At 52.6% G+C, this 25,153-nt stretch overlaps 1 protein-coding gene across 5 annotated transcripts in view; it reads right to left on the bottom strand.

The window, feature by feature from the left end:
• Positions 1–25,153, bottom strand: part of LOC105488384 (trafficking protein particle complex subunit 9) — a 724,351-nt gene that overhangs the window by 137,101 nt on the left and 562,097 nt on the right. For all 5 annotated transcript variants that reach the window (XM_071067768.1, XM_071067767.1, XM_071067769.1 and 2 more), the window contains one exon: positions 12,689–12,780. In XM_071067768.1, the coding sequence (XP_070923869.1) occupies positions 12,689–12,780 (92 nt within the window). The remainder of the gene's footprint in view (positions 1–12,688; positions 12,781–25,153) is intronic.

Below are 25,153 nucleotides of genomic sequence, written 5' to 3'. Positions count from 1 at the left end.
ATGGATGGGTGGGCTGGTAGATGGGTTGGTGGGTAGATGGTTGGATAAGTGGATGGATGGATGGAAGGATGGGTGGGCTGGTAGATGGGGTGGTAGGTAAATGGATGGATGAGTGGGTTGGTGGGTAGATGGTTGGATAGGTGGGTGGGTAGGTGGCAGGGATGGGAAATGGATGCTTGGAGGATAAAAGTAAGTGAGTGAAAGTCGAGAATAGTGCTTCAAGACTAGTCTTGACATTACTGCTGATTTGTCTGGGAATGCTGGGTCAGTCCATCAGCATCTCCCAGCCTCATTTTCCTCATGGATAGAAAGAGGATGCCAATACATTGATCACTGATAGGTGATCATATTATTCATCAAAAAGGATAACAGTAATAAGTGAACACTCACAACTGCATCAGCTGGACCCTTCCCAGCATACTGGGTTGAGCAGAACTGTCCCCTTCTCCCCGGCACCCTCCCCCACCCCTCCATCAGGCTGTGTGTGAGTGTCAGGGGTAGGCCAGTTGCTCCCTGCACTTGCTCTCCCTCAGTGCCAGGCCCTGCTCAGGAGGATCCAGGAAGCCGTGCAGAGCACCTCCTCTCACCCGCCTGGACACAGTCACTGTTTCCAAGGAGCTCACAGTCTTGGGAAGAAGACAGACAAATGGCTAGGTAAATGGGAGAGGGTGCCGCGCAGGAGCAGACAAGGGTGATGAAGGCCTCTTGCAGGGAGATTTACTTCAGGTGGAAGCAGCCAGGGGCTGGGGGGACATTTTGTTCCACTTGGCTTCTGTTCTAGGCCATATTCCTGTCCTTTGTAGTAGAGTTTTCTCCAGGGACCTGGCTCAGAAAGATGTAGCCCCAGCTCTAGGATCAGAACCCCTAGTCTACCTCTGGCCCCGGGAAACAAACACACACCAGCCCAGCCACCATGGCACCGCATTCTGTGCTGGCTCTGGGTGAGCACCTCCCTCTCCTGAGCCTGGAGCGCACATCCTCTCGAACTGGCTGCTGCCTTGCAGAGGATCCAGAGTGACCCACAGTCAGGCCGTTCTTATCGGCAGGAGCATGGGTCAGTCAACCACCCTGAAGGCCAGGCTGGCCACAGGCATGCACGCTGCACCAGTAAGGCTGTTCTGGGAATGGATCCTCAGGAACTGACCAGTGCTGTCGCAAGGCAGATGCCAGGAATACCCGCCTCAGAGTTACAAACGGAAAAATTAAACAATTAATAAGCAATAAGAAGGGACTGTCTCAGTGCATCTGGGCACATCAACATGGAACTATTTAAATAACGTGGAAGAATGACATCTATGCCTACGCTCAAATCTGGCCTTGGACCGATAGGAGGAGGACGGCCTCATTCACTCTTTGATGGAGTCAGCAAACCCTTACTGAGCACCCACAGGTGCTGAGGATCTCTGCATTCTCAGGCACCCACCAGCAGTGGAAGACACAGCCCGCAGACAGTACAACCTTAAGGAGAAAGGCACCATGCTGGGGGTGGGGAAATGCGCAGGCGGAAATGCAGCTGGGCCCAGGCAGGGCACAAATGTATGGGGCCAGGGAGGCCAAGGCAGGCTGCCTACAAGAACCTGAGTTGGAAGGAAAGGGCTGGATAAGACTATGGGAAGCAGCAGGTATGAAGGCCTGTGGGGAGCATGGCTCATGGGGACAAGCAACTGCAGCTGAGGGAGCCTGGAGCCTGAGTCACAGGGAAGACAGACAGGCCCAGGGGAGGGAGGCAAGGCTGAGGAAGGTGCTGCGGGTGGTGGGGGGCCTTCTGAGCCAAAGGCCAGGCTTGGAAGTGCATCCTCAGGGCTCTGTAGCCGCGAGAATGCTCCAGGTAGGAGAACAACAAGCATGGCCACAGGTGGAAGGTCACCCTGAGCACTGTGGAGACCGCGAGTCCCACACGAGCATAATCGGGGGCAGGGACAGCAGCTGTGGGACCAGTTGCAAAGCCTCTCCACCCACCGGTTTCTTCCAAAAGCAGTCAGTGCCTACCCCACTGGGGAATCGGGAGAAACAGAGGAGGGGACGCCGGAAGTTACACCTTCCTGACAGGCACGGTACATGCTCCACAAACGGTTTTTCTTTTGCAGAACAAGATCGCCATTAAGCAGGCTCCCAAATGGTATCTCAAACAGAGATGTTTGCAGCTAAATAGAAGACTCAGCAGTGAAGGTAGACACGATGGGGAAAGAAGAGACAGGAGGAAGAGGAGAGAGACGAGGTAGCAGGTGGGGTGGGGACAGGCCCTGCATCCAGACTGCCCGGGTTCAGATGGGACGAGGCCACCCTGGGGCTGCCGCATTTCCCATCCACATGAGGGATGTCACAGCAACCTCCTCCAGGGTTGCCGCGAGGATGCAGAAAGCATCATGGAGACCGCGCCTGAAACGCAGCAGCCACGTCCACAGATGGAACAGCAGGGGCCTGTGAGCAGGGGCCTCTCCAAATAGGGGATTAGGAGCTGGGGCTTTTCCTCTGAATATAGATTGCTTTTACCTTTTTCCCCCTTCAAAAAGAAGGTAACTACTTTTGTAAAGAAAAACAAACAATCCTCTTTGTCAACCCATGCCCAGAGAAGCCAACTGGGGCATGCTTTCGTCCCCCACACCCACTGCCGGGCAAACTGGGCCTCAGGCCAGTTGCCACAAGCCGTCATGGTCCCCAGGAAGTGGCTCTCAACTCAGGCAGACCAGGCCCTCAGAGTCACCAAAACCACCCAATTCACCTGCCCCAGTGGACGGGGACTCCTCCACAGGCCTCAGAAGTACTGACTAACACTGGTCTGGAGCAGATGTTTGGAGATGTGGGCTGTGCTGGGAAAATCCACTGCCGGTGCTGTTGCTAAGCTACCTGGGAAGGAGGCAGAGGGCTGGCGGGCAAGCCCAGCTGCCAGGGTGGCCTGGGGCACTCACTGCCACCATCGGTATGGCCATCCTACTGTCTGGCTGGTAGGAGCTGGCTTTCTCACTCCCTTTTCCAGGCAGTCTGAGCTCTGAATGTATTCAGTGACTCTCAGCAGCCATTCTACATGCATTTCATATTAGAAATAAACAAAGCTCCTCACGTAATGTCCATGTCACACAATTTGATGAAAGGGCACGTTCTCAGTGTAGGGACACGTCCCTCTGCAAAGCCCCAGAAAGCACCAGGGTGCAGCTCAGTCTCAGAGGCACCAGGCAGAGCTCTGGCTGCTGGCACCATGGGCTCCAGACTCCTGAATGGAGCTGGTTCAGGGCAGAAGGTGCTGTTCAGATGGAAGCAGCAATACCCAGACACCAGGGGATCCACAGCCTGCTCCAGGTGGTCTGTCCCCAGGGAGGCCCACGGGTTCTGAGCCACATCCCCATGAATCCCAGGACTTCTTCCTGGGAAGGCGGCAGCTGGGGATCAGGCTCTAGTCTGTCTCTTGCCTCCGCTTCTAGGACGTCTGCACAAGCTCTGAGGCCGGCAAATACCAGGATCTGTGTAAACAACCTGCTGACTGATCTGGAACCCCAGCCCTCATTAGACTGAGAGAGGCTCTAAGGCAAGGACTGAGTTTATTTTTGGGTGCCCAGCACTGAGGACAGTGCCTGGTGCAGAGTAGTGATCAACAGATGTTTATTGAATGAATGGATGGATCAATCAATCAATCAACATCCTCCATGCAACCTTAGGCCCCCAGCCTCACCTCCCTCTCCTTACCAGCCCACCCATCTTGTCTGTGGTTCCAGGCTCCATCAACGGCAGTCATTTGTCCCCACAAACCATGTCCATCCCCACCTCACTCTTCCAGGCCTTTGTATCTGCTGTCCGCTGTACTCTCCTAGTCATGAAGAGTTTGGACCTTCAGCCATGCTCCCCAAATATGAGAGCACCACATCTCCCTGAGATAAGGCAGAGGACTGTCCCGCACACAAGCCTTCAGGTGGCTGCTCTGCCTCCCAGGCTGGTGTTCCCCTCATTCCCACATGTGCAGCCTTCACATCACAGCTCCAGAACTGGAGCTCATGATGGGATTTGCTTGGTGATTATTTGGAGAATGTGTACTGAAAATATCCACTCCTTAATGTGGCTAAAACCTAATCTGTATTCACTGGATGGCTATGAAAGACAGCACAGACCAATCATTGATGCATCTGAGAAAATACAAAGAGCTATAAAGAGGAAAGTGCTAGCAGTGGAAGAGGCAGGCGGAGGGTGGCACAGTCGTGGGACACTCAAATCCGCATGGCAAACGCTTAGCCCCATTAGTCACCATGACCGGGTCTCTATGGAAACGCCTGGAAGATGGTCCTCAAAATAGACAGTCAGGGAGCACGCTGGGTTTCTGCAGCAGGCACAGAAAGGCCCAGCCCTGCCTCCTGCTCTTCCTACCTGGAGGATGGGAGCAGCACACCCTTTCCAGGACTGTTCATGGACTGAGACGGAGGGGTCTCGGGAGCTCCAGCCCGATGTGCAGACTCGGGGTCCAGTTGTGAGCATGGCTCTGCTCCTGGCCCAGCCCTGCCCTCTGCCTCCTGCCTTGCCATCAGACCCTCTGCAGCAGGAACACACTCACTCCAGGATTCAGGCCCCAGAAGCAGGGAGATTCCAGTGGTCCCCCACTGCCCGAAGTCTGGCATCAGCACCCACAGCACAGCTCCCTAAAGAGCACGCCCGCCTCTATGAGCCTGAGGAACAGGCTCTGTGCTGGGCTCCCGGGGGTTTCCTCAAACCTCCACTGAGCATCTCCACTTTACAAAGAGGGAAACCCAAGTTCACAGGACTTGACCACCAGCTGAAGTCAAGACTCAGCACAAGGATGTGGCGGAGGCTGCGCCGAGACCCCAGTCGGCTCAGCGCTGACTCCATGCCAGTCTGAGCCATGCAACCGCTGTCATCATCACACAAGAAAGTTGACGGCTTTGCTCTCTGCCAAGATCCCATAAAATATTAATAACTTCTGAGAATCCACGCTGAGGGAATCGCCCCAAAACACAGAAAAGGCTCTACGTAAAAACCACTACATATAACTTTTATAATAGCAAATGTTTTGAAGCAATCTAAATGTTCAACAATAGAACAAGTATTAAATTATCTTGTATTCATTTGATAAAATATAGTTCAGCCCTTAACAATATGTGCGAGACATGTTTATAACATGGGAAATGCTTATACTTTTGTCAAGCATAAAAAGGGACACAGAAGTATAAATACAGTATGATCATCCCTATGGACAAAATTAGAATTGGAAAGTAGCAAAAAGACTTGGGAATGCACAAAAATGAATTAGAGGTTGTTTTGGGGATAGAGAAAGGCTATTTTTTATCTATGTTTTCTGATTTTCTCTCATCTTCTACCATGAGGATATATTCCTTTCATGAAGTGATCCAGTGGGAGGTTCAGATTCTGGCGGGAGGTTCAGATTCTGGTGGGAGGTTCAGATTCTGGTGGGAGGTTCAGATTCTGGTGGGAGGTTCAGATTCTGGGGGCAGGAACTCATATTTGAACCTGGGGATGTTCCCTCCCACCTGTGCAGTGCTGGAGGAGACCAGCTGCGCTGAGTTCAAGTTCCTCCTCTATACGGGAGAACCTCAGCCTTCAGGGCTGTGGAGAGCTCGGAAATAACAACATAAAGACCTCATGCCTGGCCCAGCAGGTGACCTGTACTGTGAAACAGTTGCTTTGAAATTAGAGGCTGGGCCTGTTAGCTCGCACCTGAACTCCCAGCACTTTGAGAGGCCAAAGCAGAAGGATCGCTTGAGGCCAGGAGTTCAAGACCAGCCTGGGCAACATAGGGAGACTCCATCTCTACAAAAATTAACAAATACGAATAACAAATACAAAAATTAGTTGGGTGTGGTCGAAGCGGGAGGATCGCTGAGCCCAGGAGGTCAAGGATGCGGTGAGCTATGACTGCACCACTGCATTCCAGCCTGGGCAATAAGCAGGAGCCTGTCTCAAAACTATAAACAAATTCAAAAAGTCAAAAACTAAAGAAGAACCTTTTTCCTTTTTGAATTGAATGAGTGAGCCTGCTCTAAGTCAGAGAAAGAATCAGTCAGGCCAGGCCAAAGCGGGGGATACTGGGTCTGCCAGGGAACGAGGGCCCGGCCTGGCATGGCGGCCTACGGGTGTGATAGAAACTCCCTCAGGCCATGGGGGCTTCTAGGGAGCTGCAGCCTCAGTTTGTCGTTGGAGGGGACTCTGGAAGAATGGTGAGGGGAGCCCAGGTCATGGGGGGTGGGATGCAGGGAACGTGGCAGCCCCAAAGCCCTGGCTGGGGGTGAGGAGTGGGTGAGTCTGAGACCTGGATTCCACTGTGCAGGACTGGAGGGGAGCTGCCTGGGCTGTGTCCTGGGATGCGGATCCCGCACCACACCTGCCCCCAGTGGGCCTGAAGACGGGCGCAGGATGCAGTCAGAGTGAGGGGCAGACAAACCTCACCCTTTTCTCATGCACTGCCACGCTGTGGCTGGCTAGCCAAGGTCTGAACTCTCCAACTGTCCCTGTCCAGATGGTAAACACTGGTAAACTCAACCCAATCACCCATCCCTCCAACCCAACTGAGAGCTCCCTCCTCCACAACACCATCCCAGCCCCTTCCCTTCAGAGCCATCTCCCCTCCTCCCAAATGCCCTCTGTCTGCAGGATCAGGCTGCTCTGGCCCCTGCAGGCTCTCCCCAGGCCCCTGTGTTGGCGCTGCTGTCCTACACCAGGCACCTCCTCTCCTAGCCTGGAGTTCCTCAAGGGAATGAGGAGAGAGAAAGCCAGAGAAAGAAACCAGGGAGATTTTCAATGCTCGATTTGTGAGCACTGGTTATATGGCAAGGAATTATTTGTATTAGCTTGTTTCACTCTGCCAGCATCCCTGCATGGTGGCTGAGTCACAGTGCTTCACAGAGAACCAGAGCTTAGAGCATAAGTGACTGCTCAGGGCACTCGGCCAACTTGGCAAAACACAGCAAACTTGAGACCAGAAGCAGGTCTGTGGGATTCGAAGCCAAGATCATTCCATGGGGTCTGCGTCTGCTTGTTCCTCCACATCCCAAGGGCCTGAACTATGAGTCACAGGGCGAGGTGCCTGTTCTCCCTCTCTTTGTATATACACAGACATATAAATGTGTGATCCCAAACAATGCTCAAAGAGGAGACTCTGCTCAGAAATGGAAACCCCCACACGGCTGCTCTGGGAAGAGATGCCATTCAACTCAGCTGACAAGGTCCCCGCAGGCTTCCACCGTGATCTTGCTGCAGTCAGAGACCAACCCAGGTGTGCAGGCGGCCGGCATAGCCATGGCTCCCAAGCAAAGCAAAGATGCCAAGGGCCTCTTAAGTGGTGGAATGCAGTAGGAGTGGAAATGGATGCCCTGGTGGCCATGGCAAGACCCTTGCCTCACTGGGGCTCACAGATCCAGCTGTAGCATTGGGGAGGGGGCTGGAGTCACCATGACCCCTGCTGCCCAGTTCAGCTCCTATGCCCTGTGACTTGCAAAGTCTCAAGAATGTGCTGGGGTCCCGTTTAAGGTTTAAGGACTTGACCCAACCCAGACCATCCCTGCATTCCCCACCCTCCTCACACGGGAAGCCTGAGTGTCCTGTGTCCCCTCGGAAGATCACCTTGGAAATCCAAGTTCCAACAACGTCCACATCACGATTCAGAGTCACATGCCCACGTGATGAATAAACATCTCAAGATCCCTCAAAAGGTTCATAGCCTTTGACCTAGGAGTAACGCCTAACTAGAAAACTTGTCTAGTCAGAAAATCGAACCGAAATTTACATGTATTAACATGTTCACTGGAAACAGCCAGATATGATAATAGTGAGATAAACTGTGACACTGCAAACAGGAAAGTATCATGCCCCATTTCTGGAAATGGTTCCACACTGTCGTGCTAGGCCCTGGCCTTGGCAGGTGCCGCCGGCAACTGAAAGCGCACGGCTGGGCTGCTCGCTGTCAGGGCTCCCACAGGGACAGGCTCACCTCCTGAAGGCAGAAATGCCTTGCAGATCTTAGCACTGTTTTTTAAAAGCCATGCATTTCCTCCAGGATGAAGGGATTAATATTCACATTATTTGCCAACATGCCTCTGTGCCCACGACAACCCAAACACTACCAATTACCAAACAGAAAAAGCAAGCCTGGGGAAGAAACGACCTGGTGCTGCAGAAGCAGCCTCCTTCCCTCCCGAGGTTCCTCCTGGTGGCCTCTGGCAGGACAGATTGTCCACAGGCTCACTCCAGGTGTGGCAGCAGCTGACTATCCCTCCCTGGGGAATTTGTTTCTTTCGCCTGATAGAATATATTAAGACAAGTTGAACTTCATTTTTATTAGCCTTTTTAGGGAACCAAAATTCCTTTAGATCCAGGTGTGTTTTCTGTTCGAACCTTAATAATTTAACAAAAATAGATCTGACTGCCAATTGGTTCACTCAACACTCATGTACAGAGCATCACATGTGGTAAGCACCCCCACCTCCCATCCACCCTCTATACCACCTGAGCTGCCTAACCACCTGGTGAAGCGGGAATTATTATGTCCTCCAAACTAGCAAATAGACCTGCTCTGGCCTCATGATGAAGTCACTCAGCCACATCTGGCGACTGTCCTCAGATGTCCGAAGTGCTGCGTCTCAAACCACTACCCTAACAAAGGCAAGCCCACCCTTCTTTAGTTATGAGACAAAGAGGTGGCCTCCCAACTGCTAACCATCTTTCTATGCCATGCAAACGAGACCTCAAAACCACCTTCTCAAATTCTCCAAGAAGAGACAGTAAAGGACGGCAGCTCCTGGGCCAATTCCGATTTACTGAAAGCAAGAAAAACATGTAACCACCTCTTAATGCCATGGGCCACACTCCACACCGCAGGGCCTCACCCCTCTCCTTGCTGTCCCCCAGACTGAAGAGCGCCTGCCTGGGCCTCTGTCTGGAGGCGGCCCCACCATGCATGGATGCCAGGAAGGGGGTCCACGTGCTGCCCAGTCCCTGGGGTGGGCAAGGGGGTGTTGAGGATGAATGCCACAGATTCACGGAGAGCCCCTTGTGAGTTTTCACACCAGGGCTCGGGTATATGGCTCCTGGAACTGGGCTGATCTTCCAGGAATAACAGAAATATCGCATAAAAGACTGTAGCTTTTAAAACAGAAGTGATTATAATAAATCTTTGCTTTGCAGGCGGTAGGGATTTATGGTGTGCCAGACACATTTACAAATGTCATTTCACTTTGATTCTGAGCCTCAGAGCAATATGTGAGGTCGCCATGGGAGAGGTCCATGCCGCCCTGAGATGGGGAAACGGAGGCTCAGGGGGCATCCCTGATGCAGCACGTAGCAGGACCGAAACGTACATCCAGGTCCCCTGGCTCCACCAAAAGCCTCTACTACACCACAGAGGGGACTGAAGCACCATGAAAGGTCTTTGCTTTCAGACAAGAGTGCAGTGAAAACCACAGCTCTTCTCTCTCACCCCGTCCCCCGACCTGTTTCCCCAGAGGCTGCAGTGAAACAAGGTCAACAACGTCAATGAAATGTCACCTCTCACCCTGCACTGAGCCCGGCTGTGGGGGCCCAGTAGGCATCTGCGCAGGCCTGGTCCCACCGCTGGCCCACGATACCTATGGGGAAAGGGAGTCAGCACAGGTGGTAGGAGGGTGACGAGGAGACAGATGCGGGTCTGGAAACAATAGTGCATGGAGGCAGGGGCTGCACTGAGCACGTGATAGACACCATCTCATGTAATCCCTGGAGCAACTTGTGCAGCAGACACCACCCCGTTCCATAAAGAAGAAACTCAGGCTCCAAGAGGTAAAGTGATGCGTCGAAGGTCACATAGCTAACGCATGATAGAGCTGGGACCTGAGTCCAGGGCTGCCTGATTCTGAGAGGCCATGGAACCGAACTACATTTCCAAAAGAACTCCCTGAGCCTCCCTATGAAAAAAGGGTGCTACAGATTGAATGTCTCCTCCAAAACTCATGTCGAAACTTAATCCCCAGTGTGGCAGTGTTGGGAGCTGGAGCCTTTAATTGGTGACTGGGTCATGAGGGCTCTGCCCTCATGAATGGATTGATCCTTTCAAGGATTAATGTGCTGATGGATGACTGGGTTCTCATGGGCATGAAAATGGTAACTTTATAAGAAGAGGAAGAGGGATCCGAGCTAGCACATGAGCACGCTCAGCTCCCTTGCCATGTGATGCCCAGCACCACCTGCGCATTCTGCAGAGTCCCTGGCAGCAAGAAGGCCCTCATCAGACATAGCTCCTTGACCTGGGACTTTGCAGCCTCTATAAGAAATACATTTCTTTATAAATTACCCAGTTTCAGGTATTCTGCTATAAGGAACAGAAAACGAACTAGTACAAAAAGGGGAAGAAAATTAGGGCAAGAAATGGAAGCAGCATGTAACGCAGCAGGGGGCTGAGCCCGACCCAGAGCCTTCACGCCTCCCGGCAGGCACCTCTGCCCACACAGGCATGTGCAGCTTCCAGGCTGTTCTGTGCTGAGAGGCATCCCGGGGCCAAACCAACTTCCTAGTCTTGGCTCTAATTGTCCACTGTTCTCTCTAATTTCCCCACTATTGTCAATTTTTAAAGGGTGTTCTTAGTACACCCAGGGGAGAGGCCAAAATGAAGAGAAAGGACCTTCATGATCATTAAGGACTAAAGCTTTTCTTCAACTGAAATTCCCAAATTGCCCGGGCTTCTTCCAGCCGCCCCACCAGTATTCAGGCAGGACCGGTTCATCCCTGGTTGGTGGAGACCTAGTGGCCCGTAACGCAGTGCTCCCAGCTCTGTTCACTCTGGAGCCCCTGGGGCAAGTGCCAGTCTCTGAGCCTCAGTCTCCCTGTTTGTAAATGATGGAGAAAACCTCACTCATAGGACTGTGGCAAGTAGTGCATGGCAGCTCTTATGCAAAATGCCCGGGACAGGAGATGCTCAGCAGTCTGAGGTCCTTCCCTTTTCTCTGTCCTGTGCCGCTCCAATTCTAGAACCCTCCTTACCCTTAGGGCCTACCTAGAACAGTGCCAAGGGCAGTCCGTGCCCTGGGAAGGGCATCGTTTCCAGACTGCAGGGACTTCTCCCCGTTCAGCCTTGTACCATCAGAACTTCTCCCCCAGGGCTCTGCTCCTAGGTGCCCCGCTGGTCATCCAACCAAACAAAGGCCCCCAAGCCATCTCAAAAACCCTTACCTGGGGTTAGGGCTGCCGACCCTAAGACAGAAGGGAGGAGCCCACCTGCTGTCTACCTCCCCACCCCAGGTCACTCTGCTCTCTGCTCTTGGCACCCTGTTCTGCCTGTGGCCCTCCCTTCGCTCACTTGCCCCATGAAAGTCCTGCATAGCTGCCTGGTGGAATCTCCTTCGGTAATAGATAAAATACAGCTAGTCCCCCTGGGCCTGACCCCACCCCACAGCCAGGGGGACCCAGGTGTCTTCCCTGGCTCAGCTGTCTGAGTCCAGCGACACAGCTGACTGTGCCCAGGTCATCAGGAGACAGATAGGACATTTCCACCTAGAAAAGTGGCTGGGCTACAGGGAAGCCTCCAGAGAACCAAACAGTGAAACCCTCTGCAGGAACACCAGGCCTTTCCTTCCTGCCACTCAGGCGGGCTCAGAGAGGAGGAAGAGTCCACAGAAGGAGCCCGAGTGTAAAATGCAAACCCACAGCCGCCACGACGGTGCCCACCTGGTCCCAACAGCGTTCACCTATGAGGGGCCAGGAGGCAGCCTCTGCAGGACCAGGGGGTCTGCGGGCGGGACGAGGGGGTCTCCAGGCTGAAGGGGGCTGGTGGAGTGCAAGGAGAAAGGCTTGCTTTCTCCTCATGCCACTGGAATCATTTCCATGTGTCTCTAGCCCATGAAAGGGGCAGAACAAGCTTATTAATGAACTGGATCCTGGATCAAAGAGGAGTTACTCATTCACAATGACCTCTTGGGTAAAGAAGAGGAAGAAAGGGGATATATATGCTTACAACTGACTGTCTGCAGCAGATCCAAAATAGATGAGCTGATTAAATAATTTCCAGAGAATAAAGATTCTCACTTCAATAGAAATACTAAGCTCGTTTCTCAGCAAAATATTTTTGAGTTCAATTTAGAAAGGCACAGTGTAGGGTGGAAGTTCCCAGGTGCAACAAGAAGAAGCCATCAAATAAACTGTGCTAAGTGTCCAGTAATGGAGTTCTTGGGGTTGAACACAACATTGAGTTGAGGCATTTACAAAACAAACACTTTTCTGCACAAACAGCATGAAAAGCTGTCCACACATCGTCGTGGTGAGTGGGGTGAAAACAAGGGGTTCACCACACCCTGTTCTCTTCTGCCATCCCAAGCCACTCTCAGTTCTGGAAACAGTTGCAGAGCACACGCTCAGCCAGACACAGTCAACTGCCATTTCAGAAGGCAGCCCACTCTACAGCAAGTGCAAGTCAAGACGGAGGCTGAGATCCGCCTGCTGCACCTGTTTTGACGGGCACTGAGCCCTTCTCATGTCTGCACTGTCACCTGAGTGCCGAGCTGCCCGCCCAGGTGAACAAAGATGCCCCCACGCAGAGGTGCCGGCGCAGCATGGGGAGTCCGTCTTTTTCCCCCAAGGTTTCCCGTGATGACCTTCAGCACCCACCCACATCTGGGGTGCCCGGCCACACCCCCCAAGACCTTGTTTGTGCATTTGGAGAAAAGGAACACATCCACCCAGAATCAATGGGCGGCTGGCGGGTACTCACCCCACTGCAGAGGCGCCAGCTGCAGGTGCTCCAGGACAAGCTGGGTCAGGAGTCCTTCCACACTCGCCTCGCCACTGCGCTTCAGGGACGGGTGGGTCTTGGTCAAGGAAAACGCAGCTCCTGCTGAGCCCAGAGACAGGAGAATATCTAGAAGTCTCTAGACAGAGACCCTCAGATGGGAAACCTCCTAGAGCAGATGTCTCCCCTCTTCTGAAGGGACTGTCTAACCAACCACTATGGCATCACCCTGGGTATGTGGATATTAGGGGCATATACAACAGCAAGTGCTTCTCCTTCTACCCCTCAAATCTAGTAAACTAAACTACTATTATGTAAGAAAGGGAAATCCACTGGGATAATTTTAATCCAATAACTATTCTTGCTGGGGAAAATAAAGAGAAATGGAAGGTTATTTTTCCTTAATAAAACATGCAAACTGGTTCACTGTTCAATACAACTCGTGAGTTCCTTGATGCACGTCAGTTTCATGCTGGTTTCACGTCGGTCCTGTTATCCGTCTTGATGTAACTACACATATTATTAAGAACGAGCTCACTTAAGAGAGCTCATAATCGAGGAAGCCATAAAGTCTCTCAGCAAGTTTCAGTGGATGAAGTAATTAGGTCTAAAAATGTAGAAAACAGAAACCTCCCTTGCGCTAGTATTAAACAGCCAATGTGATTCGCAAAACAGATCTGTAAACCTGTTTCCCTTTTCCTACATAAGTTAAAGCCACCATATTTAAGTTGCAATAAAAGGGTAAATTTTTAGTTTCTGACATTCTCTAGTGATTGCAAAAGTGGAAAAAACACCCCACCTTCCTTCTTCCTTTCATGTTAATTCCATTCAACAAACACATCCAGTTCATCTGAAGCACGCCATGCACAGTGGGTGGCATGGCCTTGAGGATGAAAGAAGGGCGGGCCACGCACCCTGAAGTTGAGAGGTTCACATTCTGGTGAAGGCAGCAACATGAAACCTAAGACTTGCAATGGCCAACCCTGGGGACAGTCCTGTGAGAACAAAGCTCCTGCAGTTTGAGGTAGAATGGAGCAGAGGCTAAGCATTGCAAGCGAGAGACAGCAGGACGAAACGGAGGCCCCTGGGTCTCTCCTGCTGCCTGGTGGGGGAGTCGGGCTCAGAGGTGCTGAGCAGAGCGGGCACATCCCCCTCATCAATGGTCCAATGCACTAGCCAGAGAGGGCTGTCCAGACAAGAAGGCTGCCCAAGAGAGCCAGCTGGCCACAGCACCACAGCCACCAGCAGCAGTACAGGCTAAGGTCAGCAACATGCTGGCCTGGGGGCTCAGGAACCCCTGCCCACTCCTGTGTCCTATTTTATTTTATTTATTTATTTATTTATTTTTGCAGATAGAATCTCACTCCGTCACCCAGGCTTGAGTGCTGTGGCACGATCTTGGCTCACTACAACCTCCGCCTCCCGGGCTCAAGTGATTCTCCTGCCTCAGCCTCTCAAGTAGCTGGGATTACAGGCACCCGCCACCACGCCCAGCTAATTTTTGTATATTTTTAGTAGAGATGGGGTTTTACCATGTTCACCCAGGCTGGTCTCAGACTCCTGACCTCAAGTGATCTGCCCATTTCCCAAAGTGTTGGGATTACAAGCATGAGCCACAGCGCCCGGCCCTATTTTAGCTATTGTGGACTTCTTTCAATTCTCCCCAAATACTGTGTGCTCTCTCTGAATTCCAAGCCTCCCCTCCCACACTCTGTGCATTCTGCCTGGGATGTCTTTCCCTGCCCTCTTCTCCTTCCTGACGTTATGTCTCAACCTGACCTTGCTTCTACAGGAACCCTCCAGAAGGCGTGCATGCATCCCCTGACAACCTGCGCTAGACGTGGTCATCTTCCTGTTTCTTGGCTTCAGCCCTAGCCTGTGAGCTCCATGAAGGCAGAGACCTGGTCTTAGGGCCTAGAACAGTGTTTGGTTCACTGCAGTTGCTCAAAGTATATTGCCTGATGAATAAATGAACACCAAATGAGCAAACATCCCACCAGGTGGAAGTGCAGGTGCCACGCCTCATTCAGCAGCACAGCCTGCAGCCCCTCCACACACAGCACAGCACAGTGGCTGTGACACTCAGCAAACCTTCCTGCACCTGACGCCCGGGGCCTGCTGACGGCTTCTGCACATTCTCAGGCTTCACTGCTCAGGGTCTTCTTGCTCCTGGCCCCAGTCCACACATGCTGCTTGCTTCCTTCCACAGCAACCCAAATGTCTAACTCATCCCGTCTTCCCTCAGTAGAGAATCTGAGGGCTTGGGAGCTGTGGCTGAAGCTCTGAGGCCGGCAGAGCTGCCCCGGCCCTGAGTAAACAGCTCCTGCTCTCACTGGCTCTGCTCCCTCTTTTCTCTTCGTGGAGCTTGGTGCCCAAAAGGGCAGGTTCTGGAGACTCAGCCCAACTTTGAATCCTGGCACTGCCACTGATGAGCTTTGGTTAATTTACTTAAAGTCCCTGGCCTCACTTTCTTCATCTGTAAGACGAGCATGCTAGCAGTGCTAACTTCACAGGGCCGCCACGAGGAGTGCCCAGAATCATACTCCTGGCCTGTGGGTAGCATTAAGTAAGTGTCGCCTACCGTTAGCATCAGCCTCATCCCCGTTCTTCTCCTCTCTCCTGTTCCTCCTCCATCTCAGAGGAGATGCAGAAACTTCTCTCCTTGCCCCAGGAATTCAGCCATCATTTCTGCTGCCTCCAACTCCCTTGGGGATCTCACTCTCGCAAGCAATTTATCAAAGTGTTTCCTGCACAGATAATTCCCTCCTTAGAAGAATTCTCCAAACGAAATTTTCTCCATCTCATTACACACACGGCCCATGTCTGTTGAATTGATATGGCTACTGATAAATACTCTGCAATGAACTTTTAATTATCTTCTTTTGACCTGTGACAATCCTCATTCATTCAATAGTTAACAGGTAGCTACCTGAGCTAGGGTTTGGGGTTATGGAGCTGACTGTGACCCAACAGACGGCCCTTCAGAACACGGTGACCTCCAGCAATCACACTTCTGGGTTTATACCCAAAGAACTGAAAGCAGGGACTCAGGCAGATGTTTGCAAACCCATGTTCGCTGCAGTGATATTCACAATAGCCAAAGGGTGGAAGCAGCTGAAAGTCCGCCAATAGAGGAACCAATCAACAAAATGTGATCTATCTGCAGAACGGAATGTTATTCAGCCTTTAAAGAAAAGGAAATTTTGAAAACGTGCTACAACATGGATGAACCTTGAGGACATGATGCCAAAGGGAACAAGCCAGGTACAACAGGACGAACACTTACGATTCCACCGACCTGAGGCACCCACAGTGGTCAGATCCAGAGACAGAATGGATGGTGGGCACCGGGGGCAGGGAGGCAAGGAATGGCAGGGAGCATTTCATGGGTGCCCAGTTTTAGTTTGGGAAGGTGAGAAAGTTCTGGAAGCAGATGGTGGTAACAGCTGCATGATAATTTGAAAATATTTAACACTCCTGAGCTGTACACTGAAGCATAGTTAAGACAGCAAATTTTCTTAAAATGCCGACCTAGGAGGGAGGCTATAATTAGGAAGCGGAGCGACGCTAAGGAAGCCCGGAGGAAGCCATAATCAGGGACAGAGAACTGAGAAATCTCACAGGGTAGGGGCATTTGAGAAGACGGCCATGGCGGGAGCTCGGGAAGCTCTTGACAAGGACGGCCCCCCTGCGGCCCCCTCATCCTTCCTAAGCAACTTTGCAGGCAGCTTCCCCCAGTCAAGCATGCAGCCGCCCCGTGTGTTCATTCATGTTGCATCAATGGCCATTTTCTCCCTCGGCAGTCAGGCTGCATCTCTGCGAGGGGTGCCCCTTCTCGGGCAGTAGGCACAGGAAGCAACAACTGGGGATTGGGGTCCTGCCTTCTTGCATCTCCCACGATGAGGATGGAGGCCGCAGCCCCAGGCCTATTTTGAGCGCCAGCAGCAGCGAGGCACCCCTCAAGGAGGCAGTGCCCTGCAGCTCCCTTATCTTTTTGCAAAAGCAAATCCGTCTCTCCCTCAAGAAGACAGCATAGGTGGAACCCAGTGGGTGCTTTGGATGTCCAGGGTGTTTGGGACCTTAGGCATGAGCTGCGTGGTCCCTTTCCAAGCCCTAAGTCAAAACAGGGAGGTCAGGCCCTATGGGCATCTGGGCATTAGGGCTGTCCATTCAGAGCACCCCATCAGGGCTAAGGAGGTGCCCTGTTCCAGGCCCAGGGACGTCTGTAGAGGTTGAGCTTGCTCCCTTCCACTGCACCCTTCTCAGGAGAAACAGCCGGGCCCAAGGACACCATGTCCGCCTGCCCAGGGCAGTCCACTCCCAGACTCGTGGTGAAACCAGGTTCCCAGACGTCTCCTGGGAGGGCCTTAGGATCCAGATATGTGGCAGGCTCACAGGTGGAGCGAGGGCTGGCCTGGCTGGGCGACGAGGGGTCAAAGGCCATTGTGAGGGGCCCCTTCCGGGTCTGTTTTCTCAGTTTTCAAATAAGGGAAGGTGAAGGCTTGTCTCCCTGAGGGACTGAGCACTCCTGGAAACATTTGTTCTCGTAACCCAGCACCTAGTTCAGGCGATTCAGGCCCCAAGTGAGGTTAGAAAATATCTGGCTGTCTGTGCCTGAGTGCTGGCTCTCGAGAAGGGGCCACTATTCAGCTCAGTGGTTAGGCCACCTGCTTTCACTACGGCTGAGGCGAAGGGGTCTCCATTCCCCTACCCCGCCCACAGCCAAGTTCCTGAGTAAATGGCAACCCACGCTCAGTTTCCCAGAAATTTTATTTTCTTAAGAGGAGTTGCTTAGTATTAAGAGCTAATTGGCTGGGAAGGTCTGTGTCTTTTTGAGCAGGGCATTGCAGGGTTTTATTTTCATGGATAATGAGTGAATTGTTTTTCTTCCTTTGAACCCACAGATTTGAATATCCCCATTTTAATGCTCAAGGCACCATATTAAATTACTCGTCAAGGTGAGGAATGTGAAAGTAAGGGAATCGCATCAGCCAAGATTAAAGAACTTTTCTGAAGGAAGAGGAGGAAGCACAGCATGTGCCTGGCACATCGGAGAGGCCCAGGGACACCTGGCCAGTGGTGAGGGGGCAGGTGCTCAGTTCAGGGGCCTGTACTTCACCCTCCCTGCAGTCTTACTGGGTGAGGGCTGGAGCTAGGATGTGATCCCAGGGCTGTGTGGTTCCCATGCCTATGCTTCCCCATGCACGTGCTCATACACTCAGGCTGGGCCTTGTGCTGGATGCAGGGCCCTGAACCCAGCTCAGCGGCACATGCTGCACCCTCCTGGAGCTCCTAGTCTGGTGGCCACAGGCCAGGTGGGACTGGCTGCGCCCTGCTCCCTCCTGGGGCTCCCTGAATGCATGAGGCATCATCAAACTCGGGGTTCAAGGGCTTTTTAGAGGGCAGGCAAAAACTGCAGAGCCCACCATAACCCCATGGATCTGCATACTTGTGGGGGTGGGTAGACCAACAGCCTAGAGCTCCCATCTCCAGGGTGCGTGCTGCAGGCAGGGACCGCTCTAGCAGCTTACACGTGCTCAGTGATATAACGTTCATCATGGCATTACAAGGTAGGCATTATCTAATTTGCAGAGAAGGAAAGAGAGGCACAAAAAGGTCAAGAACCTGGCCAAGGCCACATGCCACACAGCAGCCCACTCTGACCCCAGAGGCTGCATTCTCAGCCACTGCCAACGGCCTCCAAGTTACAGAAACTGGGCAACAATACCAGGCCCCAATGTCATGTTTCTGTGTGAATATGTGCGTGCACGCCAGTGTGAATGGCCACATATCCATATACAGGCCGCCACAAGCACATGCGGCGCAGCCCCCTGAGCCCCGCACAAAGGCAAGGCTGCTAAGAAGCTGCGGGGCCCTGCTTCTTCCCGGCCGGGGAAGTCTCCTGCACTGCTGTGCTGCTCTGGCCCCCACCCCAGCGTGGGGCCCTCCCTCCCCATGTAGTACCCAAGGGACATCACAATGGCTCACACCAGGACCCTCCCAGGAGAAGGTCAGGGCACAGGGAGGGAAGCCCCAAGGCGGCCCTGAGACTCCAGCTGCCTCTCTCTGGAGAGGAGGTGAAGGAGAACCTGCTGCAGATGAACTGATGATGGTCTAGCTCTCAGGACTGTCTGTCCTCAAGAATCTCAAGGCAGAGGCCCTAGGGCCCTACTAGGAGAGAAGAGATGCAGGAGAAAATGTGGAGACAGAGGAAGACGAAGAACAGGCCAGAGGGCTGGCCCTGGCCCTGCATGCATTACGATGATGACATCTCCCAGTCACGGGTAACATGCACCACAGGTTTGGGACAGACACCCACAGTTTATTTTCTTGGAAACGGTACAGTGTATTCCAAAATGCTCAATTCCAGGGCTCCTAAGGTTGTCCCAGCCTGACCCACACCTGCTCTGAAACCACTCTGGCTTTCCTCCACTGCAGAAGCACATAGCAGCTTGGGCACTCCTCCACTATAGGAGCGCATCAAGGCGCAGGCATCCCTCCACTGTGGAAGCCACACCACGGCGCGGGCGTCCCTCCACTGTGGAAGCCACACCACGGCGCGGGCGTCCCTCCACTGTGGAAGCCGCACCACGGCGCGGGCATCCCTCCACTGTGGAAGTGTGTCAAACCACAGGCACCCCTCTGCTGTAGAAGCTGCACCATCACTGGCACCCAGTCGTCTACCAGCCGGGGAAGGGGCCCTGGGTGCAGTGTTCACAGCCTCAGTCCACAATGGCACCTCCTCTGGACAGAGGGAGTCCCCAGTGCCCATTCTGCAGGTGATCAGGAGGATGAAAAGATAGAGGGGAAGGCTTTCAACCTTACTAATTCTACAGGCCCTGTGGGAGTTAAAGAGTAACTCACTCTGCCCTCCAAGGGTTTACAAACCGGAGATGTGCCACGTTTCTCGTAGCCCCGGCGAGGGGCTCCTTCCTCTGTGCCCCACAGCCTTGCGAGATGCCTCTCCTGTGGAGCTTCAGGGACTCCATGCTAACTGTCCATTTCCACGTCTGTTTTCATAGTGGACTCTCCATATCCTCACCGCGTGCTGCAGACCTGGACGCACCCTGCTCTCTCCTTTCCAGGCTCTGTGCCCAGCTCTTCCTGGAATGTCCCTTCCCTTCTTCTGCCTGGTCAACTCCTCTCTTTCAGACCCAGCACAACCGTACCCCTCAGGGGAGCCAACTAAGCACAGCCACATGGCCGCCCTGCCCTTGCGGTCTGCACAATGCTCTTTCAAGCCTGATCCAAAAACGCTGCAGTTGACACTTGCATGTCTCTTTCCCTTGAGGCACTGTGAGCACCTTTCTGTGAAGCTCTCATGTCTCATGCAACTCCTGGGACCAAAAGTAGCTCCATAAACATGGACTAAACAATGTAATGAAAGCACGCATGGCAAGTCCACATGAATGTAGCCATAAAGAAAAGGATGGTTTTCATCAAAAGCCGCCCTTCACCGGCAGTGCACCCACAACTTGTCTTCAGCATGAGGAAGAGAGTGGCTCCCTGACGATCCACCCTGGCACACCAGGAGGTAACTGATGCTGTCCCTCAGCACACAGCTGGCACACACAGCCAGTACCGTCTAACATGTGAGGGGACCGAGCCTCAGGAAGGTCAAACAACTCACTGGCTTTGAGTGACAGGCAGGACGCTAGCCCCGGCCTGGGATGTCGCTTAGCACCACGTGATGCTCACAGAGTGGAACTCCTCCCTGCCCACAGGGGCACCGGGCAGATGCAAGCCTGCTCCCAGATAACTCCGACCAGCCCTGTGGATTCTTCTGTGGCAACTGCTTGGTACCCGCATCCCTGCCCAGAGCCACCCTGCGGCTGCCTCCTCAATCCCTGTTACTCCATCGGCCACACCAGCCCTGCGTGCTGTGACACTGCCAGCGGGAAAACACAGCCAGTGCCCTTTATGAGAATTCTTAGAGGTTTCGAGCAATTAATTTTGATTTAGGGTAAGCTTCTAGAAGGTCTCAGGCTGACTCAGGGCAGTGCCCTGCACTTTCTACCAGTCAAGTCCCTGCACCAACAAGACCCTCACCAAGCAGTGTGCAAAGCTGTTTCCCTCCCGAGGGCGGAAGCCCAGAAGTGGACCAATGCCAACCCCCGATGAGACCACTGGTCACTGTGCACACGACTGGGTGATCCTGGGGGATGCTGTCCTTTCCAGGAGGGGTCAGCTCTGCTGAGTCAGTTTGCCCCAAGCCCCCGCCCCACCATCGGCCTGGGCTCAGCCCCACTGCTGTGGGGCCCCGAGCATGCCACCCCTCCTAGGAAACGCCATCCCCTGCAGAGTGTGAGGGGACTGGACCCCGGGAACTAGAGTGCCTGCAGCGGAAGCAAGTGGGGCTGCCGCTTCTCTTTCCCTTGCAGCCACCACAGAACAGAGCAACTTCCTCTTCAGTAAAAAAGACATCAGATCTCCCTTCCTCTGCTCCTGACCAGACCCCTGCGAGCCATGCTGTGACTCACTCCAATCAAAGGCAGGGGAGAGTGGAAACGTGTGTGCCGTGCTGGCAAGATGAGCTCAGTTTCACTGTTTCTGGTTTTGGTGTTCAGCTGTCATCTCATGGCCCACATGGCTTACAGGCACACGAAGTCATGCTCAGAGCAGTGACCAATTCTCAGTGAAGAAAACGTTCCCACTGGCCCATTCTCAATCTCAGAGTGGTCCAACCGGGTCCCAGAGTGGAAGGGGAAAGGGAAGACATGTCGGGACATGCCTGTAGTGTAGTGAGCACTACAGCAAGTGCTGGGCACGTTCCCTTCAACCAGGTGGGGCCAGGACAGCTGCCACTCTCACTCAGGGAAAGAACCAGAAAGCAGAGGGCTCAACAATGTGTCCCGGGCTACTCAGGGACAGAACGGCCCCCCACCGGAGCCGCTTTAACTCCAGAGGCCAGGCTCTTTGCTGCAAAACGACATCTCCAGAGGAAAAGGACCTCCTCAAGAGCCCGTCTGCCAGACTGGCGACAATATGGAAGTGGAAAAGCATCCCTATTGACAAGGCGGGGGCACACAGGCATGCTCCCGCTCTGCGGTAATATTCTGCAGCAGGAAAGAGGAGAGAGAACATTGTCTATGAAATAATACGAAAAGTTTCTCAAGATATGCAGTAAGTGAAAAAAGCAAGATGTAAAATGTATACCTTTTGTGTAAAAAAAAATTGGGGTAAAAAGGGTGTGTTTGCATGTACTTATTATTTCAGAAATAAATTTTGTAAGTTTCTATAAGAAGCAAACAAAAGTGGGCACTCTGGGAGGCGGGGAGGAAACAGGGCAGATGGGAATGTCTATTTTTTAAAACAATTTTGAACCATGTGCACTTACTTAAAGTAATACAAAAATTAGTATAACAAAAGTAAACAATAATGTGCCTTTGGTAACACCATGAACAAAACTAAATGCTGACAGTTCGCTACAGGCCTGGGACGCTGGGACACAGCCGCACTCGAGTGTAGCCTCACCCCGGTCAGCACTGAGAGGCTCTAGGGACGGAGGCAAGTCACTGACACATTTGGGCTCAAAACACACATACTTGTTTTTCTTTCTTTCTGTTTTCCCTCCTGATTCTCTTTGGAGTTTATTTTCACTTTCATGAAATTAAGACCTAGACTATGGCATATTACTCTCATTAAAAAGTCTCACACCAGGCTTTGGAGGCAGGCAGCAGCCCCGTGCCTGCAGAGCAGAGACCATGCCTAACAGGCCCGGTCAGGCTGAGAAGCTCTGCAGTGATTAGTCCGGGGAGCAAGTCCGCCTGTGAGTAATTACCAAGTTGCCAAATGGTGCTGGAGCTTTGGAAGCCATTCCAATAGCATATTTCTATATTAATTTGCTTTCGGACGTAAGCCATAAAATTATACAGCTGAGCTAATAAAGCTAATTACCTGCATGCATATCCGACTTCCTTTCAGCCCTGTAAGCCACCCAAACAGTCTTGCATCTCAGCCTGTGCACAAGAATGGCAAGGCTGGCTGAAGGGTCAGCAGCGACTACAGCCACAGTTGTAATACTACAACATACAGTGGCGATGGTGGCAGTGATGGGGGTGGCTACTGTCTCTTAAATACATGGACCCTGGCATTTGGAGCAAGAGGTCAATCCATAATGATGATGACAATAGTAGTTCCTATCATTATTGCCACCATAGAGAACATTTCCAAGGTGCTTGCTTGGAGGGACGCCCTGGGTAAGTGTTCAACCCGCATCTTCTCACTGCAATACTCACTACTTTCAAGCTAAGACTTCAGAATATGGTGTGTATGAGATAGGTACTGTTATTTTCATTTCAAAGATTTTTCTAGAAAACTGAGGCTCATGGAAAGAAAAAGAAAGCCAATGCCGCTAGCAAGTGACAGGGACTAGGCTTGAACCCAGGCAGGCTGACCCCTGAGCCCACACTCTGCTCTCCGGCTTTCAGGGATTATTCGATATATTGTATTGATTCCTCACAGTAAACCTAGAAACTAGGAGCCATGAGTCCCACTGGACAAAGATCCTGCCATCCACAGGGCCAGGTTGTACCAGGGCCCCGCAGTTGGCTAGCGGTTGGGTTAGTGTCCACACCCAGCCTGGCCAGTGTTTTTCCAGCCCAAGGGGTGCCCAGCAGAGAGCTCTCCATGGTGCTGAAACAGCTGCCTCCCATCAAGGCTCTTCCTAGTCACTTGGGGATGAAGTTTCCAAACCGTCAACAGGTTTTTACCCCCACCATTCTGTCCCTGCCTCTCAGGAGACAGAGATGAAGACACTGGCAGCAGGACTGTGAAATCACTGCTGGGGCCAACCCAGGCTTCACAGAAGTCCCCTAACCCATGCCTACTGTTTAATGACTGACATCCCTGTGTGCCTGAGCGCTAAGAAAACGCACGTCCCAGCCCAGCTCATGTTCTCATAGCTGGAGCTGCCCACAGGCAGTTTCTAACGCCCTTGCAAGGAAATACAAATTCCTCTCACAGTGTCCTCCAAGCTTGCCACTTTCTGCCTCAGAGATGTGGCTGAGTTACTTGGAGTCCATTACAGTTTGCCCACATGCCCTGCTGGTCAAACACCTGTGGAGGCAGTGAGCCATGAGGTCCAGGGGCTGGGGCTATCTCTGCTCAGTTTAACCTTCCTCTGCCATCCCTGCTCAAACCAGCAAGGTCAATGAGGAGGCAGCCCCACCTTCCCAACTGCTTAGCTTCTGGGCCTTCCCATGGGAAAATATTACTTCGAAGAACAGAAAACATGCAATCCAATCCACTAAAGAAAGAATTCAGAGGACTGCTTGTGGTTCCAAGCCCTGGGAGAGGAAGGGACAGTGCCCCGGTCACTGCCACACGATACAGGCTCCATAAATGCCTGCTGCTTTTCACTGAGCACCTGTGGTGTGTCAGTTACCTACAGATCATCCCACTTAGTCCTCACAACAACTTCAGGTTTAGGAAGCCTCCTTGGGGATATTAGGTAATGCTCCCAAAGCCACACAGCCAGAAGCGGGTAGATTCAAACTCACCCCAGTGGGGATTCAAATTTGGGGTCTGCTGCTCCAAGAGTAGTGCCCCCTTCCCTGTCCAGACTCCTCTCACGAATCCATGTTTCCAGCGCAACCAGTCTGAAGTCCATGGCGTGCCAGAGTGACAGGGTCAGGAGCTCACCTTCAAAGTAGCACTAAAGGCACAGAGACTTTTGGGTGCTGTGGAACCTTAGAGGCACTTGTGTTGGCCCCTTGAAGAGGTCAAGAGCCCCTTGGACTCGGAAAGCCTTTTTCTCCTGTGGGGTCACACATAAAGTTTTCTGGGGGAGGACATAAGGCAGTGGGAACACAGATGTGCTCTGCATTATTGGCTTAGGCCAATAACGGTGTCAGCTCATCCCCTGCCAGTGAGATGGTGATGCGTAACTCTAGGAGTAAGTGGCCTGTGCAAGTGGGGCTCCTCCTAGAAGAGGGGCAAGGGGTGGTGACTTGCCCAGGAAGAGGAGCCCCAAATCTGGCAGGCAGGGAGCCCCAGCACAGCACTTGGTAGGCTGCCCCTTGGCCCTGGGCCCTATGCCTCACTCCCACTGTAGCGCCAGCCACCCTGGGCTCCAGATACTTGTGGCCATGGCTGATTTCCCAAACTAGAAACCGGTGAGCATCCTGAGGATAAGAGGGAAGTTTACTGTCTCCGAGTCTCTAATTCATTTCCACAGAGTTGGCAGGAAGTACAAGTCAACTTAATGAATGAATTTTTTTTCCAGGGATGATGCAGAAGGAACCTGATGGTAGCTTTCAGCTACCACCTATGCAAGGCCAGTTTATCAACGAATGTCCACCCACACAAGCTTGTGTCCGGGAACATTTACTGAGCACCTACTCTGTAGCTGGCACTGGAGGAAGCCATGCTTCCTCGGAGTAGTGGTCTTATGTGTGTGTTCAGCCCACAAAGATTACACAGCATGCTCAACTCAGAGCCACATTC

The sequence above is a fragment of the Macaca nemestrina genome, chromosome 8 (genome assembly GCF_043159975.1).
Source record: "Macaca nemestrina isolate mMacNem1 chromosome 8, mMacNem.hap1, whole genome shotgun sequence".
In the NCBI taxonomy this organism is placed as follows: domain Eukaryota; kingdom Metazoa; phylum Chordata; class Mammalia; order Primates; family Cercopithecidae; genus Macaca; species Macaca nemestrina.
This window is presented reverse-complemented; position numbering and strand designations above follow the sequence as displayed.